This window comes from Lagopus muta, chromosome 1 (genome assembly GCF_023343835.1).
Source record: "Lagopus muta isolate bLagMut1 chromosome 1, bLagMut1 primary, whole genome shotgun sequence".
NCBI lineage: Eukaryota > Metazoa > Chordata > Aves > Galliformes > Phasianidae > Lagopus > Lagopus muta.
Genome location: NC_064433.1, coordinates 58,123,165 through 58,132,551, shown reverse-complemented (window position 1 = coordinate 58,132,551; position 9,387 = coordinate 58,123,165). Strand labels below are relative to the sequence as shown.

General features: G+C 43.0%; 1 protein-coding gene across 1 annotated transcript; it reads right to left on the bottom strand.

Moving 5' to 3' along the window:
- Positions 1-3,726: 3,726 nt before the first annotated feature.
- On the bottom strand, positions 3,727-8,734 carry YARS2 (tyrosyl-tRNA synthetase 2). The gene is given in 6 exon segments (XM_048939667.1): positions 3,727-4,053; positions 4,559-4,729; positions 5,074-5,229; positions 6,395-6,562; positions 7,207-8,092; positions 8,208-8,734. Coding segments are annotated over 6 exon segments (1,635 nt in total). The 5' UTR covers positions 8,302-8,734; the 3' UTR covers positions 3,727-3,893.
- Positions 8,735-9,387: the final 653 nt, after the last annotated feature.

The following is a 9,387-nucleotide window of genomic DNA, read 5'->3' as shown; positions in this document are numbered from 1 at the left end:
GTCAGTTTCGAACTTCACTTGGTGGGTAAGGGGAGTGTCTGTCTGCTTCAAACTGTATTCTGAAGTAAAATGCATCAAAACTGAAGTGAAACTCATTTTTAACCTCTGTGGTATGGAGGACTAAATATGAGAGATGCTAAATTGGACACCCTGCAAACTCAGGTCCCTGCTTTATGGAACTGCAGCAGGGGAAAAAACTTATCAGTCTGCTGTTTCTGTATCAAAATGGATAATTTTGTGTATTTTTTTTCCCTTCAATTAAATCCTTCAGTTATGCAAGCAGACTAACAGTGTTTTCTGCAGATACTGAAGTTCTCAAATGCACGTTTTTTTAACTTGTTGCCAGTCAAATTCTGCATTTGGAGGTGAGAGAACTGGACGATTAATTCTTTGAAGTTAAAAAAGAGTAGACCAACTGTGTATTATGTCCAAATAGTTACATCTTTTAAACTGCTGAAGGTGTTTTTATGTTCAGATAGCTTCTTTTTTATTCGCTGCAGGCCCTCTCGCCTCCTACCACCTTTACAAATAGAAGTGCTACTTGAAAGCAGCCACCACTTACTGCTGGCTGCCACAATATTGGAGTCCTTTGGTTTGTGCTGTCTCCTGCTGCTAAGCAGATGGTTGGTTTTCTTTTCATGTTGTTGTTCTTTTTAAATCTCTGACCCAAAAATACTGCTTTTCTTCCTATACTTGCCAATCACACATTTGCACACACAGTAAATACTTCATAGTCTATTTCCACTTGTTCATCTCTGAACGAGCTCTGTCTCTGAATGATCACCTGAACATACCTGATTTGAGTATATTTTGGTATCTGAGGAATAAAAACAGCCCAAGAATGAATACTGGGTTTTTAAGTTGTCTTTGATTCTTGGCCTAACTGTTGTAACACTCAGGTGTACAGGGTGTGTGTGACATGTAGTGGTTGCATCCAGCCACCTCTTAGAAAGAATCAGGGAAGGGTTTGGATTACTAGGAGCTGGTTAGAAAGAAGCACAGAATAAAGCTCTTGGAGTTGATGGATCTTATTATAAATCTTGTATACAGAGAATTTAACTTTTTCAATTTTGTATTTGTAAAAACAAATAAAATCCTTTTAATACTTGATGAAAGTGGGTGCTAATGCTTTAAAAAACAAATTGAAATTTGAGGATATATGAGGATCTGTGGATACAGAGGGGAAAAAGGCAGGAGGAGATTAGGTATGAAAAATGACTTAATCTACTCTGAGGAGTTTTATCTGCAAGCAGAAAGTAGCTGTTAACTCCTATTTGTGTTTATTTGGAGCTTAATATGGGTGTGCACTGGTGTATTTTGTTCTTGGGTGCAGGTTTTTGTATTGCTGCAATGCTTCTACCAAGTAAGGAACAAGATAAATACAAAAGCACACGAAGTAGATCTTCGAGGAAAGCAAGAACTTCTTAGTTTCTCTTGCTGCTCTTCTATCATTTTCCCATCAGAAGTGTGTTTGGTTTTTTGGATTTGTATGTTTAGGAGAGCTCTGATCATCATTGCAGCACAGAGCAAAATTGCAAGAAACGCAAACTGGTCTTGAAAACTGACAGGAGATGTATAGGTTGTTTTTTTTTTTCTTTTCAAGGAAGGAATAACTTAAGTACTTTTTTTGTCTTCATATAGCTATAGAATATACACAATATTGTTATATGCTGTTGTATATTACAGATAGTAAAATAACATATAGGACGTGGATATCTCAATAAGTAATTGGGATCTTAGACTGAAAATAACTCTATGTAATGAAGCACCACCATGTTACAGCTTAATCTGAAAAATAAGCCCTGGTGTATAAGCAGTAAGCCAGCATAACTTGTTATTACTGAAATCTTGGTTAACAATGCAGATAAAACCACCACCAAGTTGATTAAGCAAAAAACAAAAACCACTACTCCCCTCCTCTCCCGTCCTGAAAGATAGAGAATATAGGGGTCCTAGAGAAGTGTTAGAATTTCTTGTAGTTATTTCCCAATTCTTATGTATCAGATAGCTTTGAAGCAGCTGAAATACCATGACTTATTCCAACAGTGTAAGAGATGATGATTAAATACCACTATCTAGACAGCTGAGTTTAGGGTCGGTCTCCTTGCAGCTGCTATGACTGTGAAACTAAGATGATACAGTTTGACAGACTAGGAAAGCATTTCCCTCCAGCAAGGATTAACTGAATCTTTGCAAACTACACTGCAGTCAGTGCCCAAAGCAATCACTTTATAAATCCAAGAGGATTTTACATTTGTTTACACTGGGGAAGGAAGGAAGGGTCCCTTCAGAAATGAACGAAAAAACAACACCGGAGTTTGAGCCAGTCTGCTAAATTACTGTAATTTGCAGTCAGTTATCCAGTTCTATGTTATTTTAGTATCAACTTTTACTGCTAATATTTTTGGTAACCATGTGTAGCTTTGTGTTGTTTACGTTGCAGGACTGTGAATAATGTGGGACCAATGTTCCATAAGCAACACCAATGCAGGAAGGGAAAAGTTTGAAGATAGCAAGGCTCTGTACAGATTTTAGGTGTGTAAGCAGTATCAGCGTCCAGCAGTGAAGGTGTTTTTTTCAGAACAATGAATAAAACACCATTGCCTTTAAATGTAATGTTCCATCTACTCCTTGAAGTATGTCCTCACCTCTGTACTGGCCTTACAAGGGAATTGGGAAGCTGTGCTCCAAAATGTTAGCAAGGCCATAAGCACTAGAACAATTTTGTGTTCTGTAATGAAAAGGTGCTGCTTTTGCATGTTGCCCTGTCTGAAGGGCTGGATTTTAATTGCAAAAACACTTATCTATCTCCCCTCCCATTTCAAGAAGTGAATCAGTTCTGTATTACCACAATAAAGCTGCAAAGCTCATATGCATTATGCTCCCATACATAACCAATAATAAACTTACTTATCAGGACTTAACTGTTTCACTTATTTATTGTGAATCTTCTGCAGCTTTAAACCAAACCTGTTAAGAAAAAAAAAATACAAAAAACTACTGATAGTAGGTTGTTTGTCCTTACCCACTTATCCTGATTTTCTATGTTAGGATGAAGTCAAAAGTCAACAGCAGCATTCATCTTGTTAGGAAAGGTTTCAAGTATCCCTTTGCACATCTTGCTGTGAATTGTTCTGTAGCATATCTGGTGACCATTGCCCCTCCCACCTACAATACAGCAGTTGGAAGAGAGTTTCCACCTCGGTTCCTTGAAATGCATCTTTTAATCTTCTCATGCATATTCTTTTATGAATGGTGCTTGAAATCCCTCTTCATTGGTGTAACTTCTAAGAGCTGCATGTGAGTTTTCCAGTTCTGTACTTCAGTGGTACCTGTTTCCAAAGCAATTTCAAACACTCCTTTTTGGTATTTTAGATCTGTATCTTATACTTTAGTGGAGAGAGCACATCACATGAATCCGTACTCTTCATGGGCGACAGCTGATACTGACAGCCACTGCATTAACTTAAAAAGGAGTAAGTTAAGAAAAAGCCCAGCTGTAACAAATTATAATGCATAACCTTAGTGGAGTTAAAAAATCCAGTGTAGGTGTGCAACTGCTATAATATAGCATGCAGCTTTTTCTGCTATGTGCAATCTGTGGCCTACATGAAGTGTGATCATTGTGAAGGAATGAGATAGACAGCAGATGAGGAAAAAATCTGGTATGGATTTCTATCTCTGTTTCAGTGATTCACTTCCAGAGCTAAAACATGAAATCATACATGTTGAGAATCTCAGCTGCCTTTATTTGAACTCTGTTGATGTATTCTGAAAACTGAAACTATGCTATTAGGCAGTTTGTGAGCTGCACAGTATAGAAACGTCTTCAATTACATTCTTCAAGCAACAGAGTTGAAGTGGTATCTAATTTTAGGAAGATATTCTTCTTGTCACAATGTGAGCCATTTTATAATGTAGTAGTTTTTCTTTCCAATCCTAAGCAGTGATACTCCATTCTTGAGAATATGCTGTCCAAGAATAAGAACAGTCTCAGGATTGGTTATACGAATCCCATTTACTGAAACTCCACCGTCTGTAATTTTCTGGTACCTTAAAAAAAAGAAACCAACAACAAAAACAATGAGTAATTGCAAGAGGAAGATACCTGTTGCTGGTAAGTACTGAAAGATCAGTTAAGAGCTATTTCAGATGCTCCTTTGGTTTAATTTGTAACTGAACAAATTTTAAGTCTTGTACACATCCTCTACTCCTGAGAGGGATAAAGGGAACGTAATCTGTTGCTGTCTCTTTCTCAGCCGTATATTTTACAGCTATGGTACATGACACTGCATTATCCTACACTTTCTCTTCAAAATGCAATGAGGCCTCCCCTCTCAGCCTGGTCACGTGGTTGGTGACCCTGCACATAGCAGGAGGATTGAAACTAGATGATCATTATAGTCCTTTTCAAGCCAAGACATTCTATGATTCTATAACATGCAGGTAACTTACACTTTACTATCTGTTTTAGTTATTCTGACCTCTTGTTAAAGTGAGCACACCACTTCCACCCGTTCAAGTGAGGTACTACTGAAGAGTGGGGCTGATAACATACCCACTAGGTCCATGTGGAATGGCATTTGCTTTGCGACACAGGTCAAGCAGAGTCATTCCAGGTTCAAGCATCAATTCAGCAGAAGGAGCCTGTCTAAAAAGTTCCTGTAACTCCTGGTCAGACATAGCTTCCAGTGCCTCCACACTGCTGTGATAAAGGGCTTTGGTGCACCTGTGAGAACAAAAATCATTCAGAATCAGTTCTAGTCTCATCTTTGGACAAAGCACAGTTTAACTGAAAAGATTCCCCTCCCCAATTTCTTCTGATGCTCCGCACAGTAACAAAAGAATTTAGGAGCTACCCTTCTAACTTTGAATTCGTGGGTTTTTTTGGACTCCATTCTCTTGCAATTTTAATATAGTTTATGTATCTCTTAAGTCTAGAGCATTGCTATATATTTCTCTTAATAGCAAAGTCTCAGCTAACTCCATTAAAACAGTCCCTGAAAAACCACACATAACTAAACTACCATCAGATATATCTGAAAGAGAAATGCTCAACAAAATGAACTTCACCTCTTAGCAGATTCCAGCCCTTCTCTGCCATGAACAAGTTTTGTTACTTCTGCAGCAAGTCGCTTTTGAGGGCCCCATTTTTCAGGCTCTCTGGCATGCATTTCCATGATGTGGTCAATCTCCTCAAGAGGAAGAAAGGTGAAGAGTTTCAGGTATCTGTGAGCAGGGAAAAAAAAAAAAATTCTTTTGTCTATAAAACCATTGTTACAGATTTCCTGTCCTTGTCATTCAAACTTCATTAACTGCACTAAAATGATTCTTATTTCTTTAAGAAATCCATATTATAGCTATTCTTTCAAACAACTCTTTGTTTTTGCCCACATACTTAAATTTAAAATGGTAACTCATGTTTTATTTACCATTTTATTAAGGGTAATGCGTACAGAAATAAAAAAGCTCCAAAAGCTTTTATGAAGCTTGTATTACAATCAGGAATTTACTTTTCTAATGAAATGTACTTTATAGAATGTACTGCAATTGTGTGTCTACTTGGGAGGTTCTAACTTACATCCTTAGTAGTTACACAGTATATTAATGCAAAGCCATGCAGCTATGCTGATCACCAGACAGAATTACGCTGTGCGTTGATGACTGCGTATCTTGCAGAAGATTATTTAGGATCATCAACAATTTAAAGGTGCATATCAGAAGTATACTCTTTACAACAAGGTTTATTTAAATGGGCACGCAGCTGTGTGGAATTCAGTGTATTAATGAAGGTACTTCCATGATTACAAAGTCTGAAAGCATTAAACATTTTGATGTTAAATATCCACACAGCCTTTTTTCAGTCTGAAAAGTGCTGTTGATGCAGAACCTCCATATAGGAATCAAGCCAAGTTATGAGAGACGTTTGTACTGCAGTTACACTATTAAACCTTAGCATGGGGTGCTGATTATTACTTGCTTTGAGAAGGCTCAAGGAATTAGCAATTTGACCAGGTATGTGAACTTTGATGCTTCTGTTTCTCCCCTCTGCCTTTGTTTTTACTTTCAACAATTACTTAAAATTGAATTCTGAAAACCTCTGCCTTGTACATAAACTTATATTGTCTGCCATGGACTTAAAAAAGTGTTGTTCTCTCCTCTTTAATTGTGCTACTGCTGCAGTGTAACTGTTGACTACGTGTATCTTTATGTAGGCCAGTGGTGTCCCAAATGGAGTGCAATCAGCCCAAAAACTATGCAAGATGATCCACTATGTAGATATAAATACATGTGCATGTACTGGAAGTACATCCACATGCAACAGTTACAGAGAACCATCAGGATGTAGTTTCATAAACAAAGCCAGGAAGACAGATGAAGAAAAACTACTTACTTCTCAACTATGTCATCTTGTTGTCTAACAAAAAACTGATACAGCTCAAACGGAGAAGTCTTATCTCTGTTTAGCCAAACTGCATTGCCAGCAGTCTTTCCCAGTTTATCTCCAGTAGTACTGGTAATAAGAGGCACAGTAATTCCAAACACATCTGTTCCTGTCGTCCTGTGAGGATTAGAGAAGATGAAAAATCACATTTTGGTCATCGTTAAGAAAACTCAGGCATCCTGAAAGATACTATTCCTTAGCAGTTACACAGCTGTTAGCAAAGTAATTCAGAAGTGCTCTATGAAGAGTACTTTAGGAAAAAAAAAAAACAAAAAAACAAAAAACAGTTGTTCTGTTTCCCAGTATCCAACCTGTACCTCCTCTGGTACAACTTGAGGCCATTGCCATCCTATCACTGCTAGCTGGGAGAAGAGGCCGACCCCCACCACACCACAACCTCCTTTCAGGCATTCATAGTGATGAAGTATCCCCTCAGCTCCTCTTCTCCAGACTGAACAATCTCAGTTCCCTCAGCCGCTCCCCGCAAGCCCAGAGCTCCAGACCCCTTACAGCTTCACTGCCCTTTCGTGCACACGCTCCAGGGCACCAGCCTCTTTCTTGCACTGAAGGACCCAGAACTGAACACAGCACTCGAGATGCGGTCCCACAGTGCCGGGTACAGAGGGACGATCACCTCCCCGCTCCCGCTGGCTGCGCTATTTCTGATCCAACCCGGGATCCCGCCGGCTCTACCGCCCACCCGGACGACCCGCAGGTCCCCAGGCACGGCCACCGTCCACCGCAGCCCCGCCCCCACGTACTTGGTGACGAGCTCGTATCCGGACATGATGTTGCCCATCTGGTCGGCGCCGCCCAGCTGCACGCGGCAGCCGTGGTGCCGGTGGAGGTGCAAGAAGTCGTAGGCCTGCAGGGCGGGGTACAGGAACTCGGCCAGACTCATGCCCTCGGCGCTGCGCAGCCGCGCTTGGCAGGCCTGCCGGCTTAGCAACGTGCCCATGCGGAGGCGGCCGCCGGCGCCGCACAGGAAGTCGAGCAGCGGCTCGCGGCCCAGCCACCACGCGTTGTCCAGGAGCTCCGCCCGGCCCAGGGGCCGCCCTCCGCCCGCCGCCCAGAACAGCGCGCGGTGGTTCTCCAGCAGCCGCCCCAGCCCCTCGCGCAGCCCCCGCGCGTGGGCCCGCACCTTCTCGGCCTCCAGCGGCTCCCGCGCGCGTTCGCGGCCGCTGGGGTCGCCCAGCCGCGCCGTCGCGCCGCCCACCACAGCCAGGACGGTGTGTCCGGCGCGCTGGAAGTGCAGCAGCGCCATGACGGCCGGCAGGTGCCCGACGTGCAGCGAGTCCGCCGTCGGGTCGAAACCGCAGTAAACGGCGACGGGCGGGCGGCCCGGCTCCAGCAGCGCTTCCAGCTGCTCGTCCGCGCCCTGCGCCGGGAACACCTCCTGGAAGAGGCCGCGCTCGAACTGCGCCGCCAGCAGCCCCTTGGCGCCGCGGGCCCGCTGCGGCCGCTCGTGGACGTGCCGCGTTCCCGGTGGCCGGGCCCGCCGCAGGGCGCCAAATAACTCCGCCGCGCGGCAACAGCGCCGCGACAGTGTGGGCGCCGCCATCTTGTGCGAGGCACGCCGCGATGCGGCGGGGCGGAGCCGGCGTGGGGAGGTGCCGCGTTACTGCCCGACCCGGCTGTCCGGAGAGGCTGTGGTGAATCACAGAATCGCGGAATGGCAGGGTTGGAAGGGGCCTCAAGCATCATGAAGCTCCAACCTCCGTGCCACATGCGGGGCCACCAGCCTCCACAGTTAATACGAGACCAGGCTGCCCAGCAGCCCGCGTGGGAGCGTTGTGTCTCCCACGATAGCAAAGAAAATGAGCGCAGAAATAACGATGCCTTGGTTCATCCTTCATTTTTCATTCAAGTTTTCTGTGATCATTGTTTATAAGCATTATTTTTCATTTCATTCAAAGGAACTTATATTTCTGGGAACAAGGACAAATGATACTTGTGGGCAAAAAAGACTTCATCATTTTCTGAAACTTCACATATCATACTGATGAATGATTAGGATCCACAGTCAGTCATTTTGAAATAGAGATCTGCATAAGTGTTCCCAAACATCCGTCAAAACTTAGAATCGCACAGGAATTCTCACTGAAGATTTAACAGCTTATAGCAGTTAGATTGGGCTGTAAATAACTGGAGCTGCCAGAAGAAAATTCCCTTTTTGCTCCTGTCCATAAGTTGCCCTGGGCTATGATGGATATCCAAAAGGGGAAGCAAATTGTTTGTTTTCCAAGATGGCAGAGGTTGGTTTAGACCAGTGTGCAGTTGTGTGTGCAGAAACTAATGCAGTTGTTGTGAGGTAGGAACTCATTATTAAATATTTAAAGAAATTTAAACAAAGAAAGTCCTGGTGCTGCATTTATCTCTCTGACTCATCTAACATGGGAATTTCCAATGCCCAGAAAGAAGTGATGTTATGTAGCATGGAAAGATATTTAGTCTCCTAAGGCACTGGGGGCAGTTGTTTGTCAGAGATCTGGGTCTGTGTGTTCTTGTGTTCGAATACATCCAGCAAACTTCTGTGGTGGTGTCTCAGAGCTTCCTGCTAGTCCCCTGTCTGTGACCTTATGTAAGCCCAGTTTCCACTTGTAGTCATGGGCAGAGGTCTTCATGTGTACTGGAGGCAGAAGTAGCCAGCACAGAGCTGAGACTGCTGTGTGGGCTCTGATGTTATTGGAGCCATTAGAAATGCAAGGCATCAAAGCTGGGTGGCTAGCTTAGACTACATTCTTTGATACACACAGAGTGAGTTTCATGTGGTTTCCTACCTGTGGGAAATTTCTCTACATAATGACTGCTGTTGCAAATGTCTGTGTTTATGTTCTTAATTGATTGCTCCTCTTGACTGAACATGAGAGCTGTCACCTACTCCCATATTCAGGAGATCATGGTTTAATGGTGAAATGATCTCTGAAAACATATTACATTAA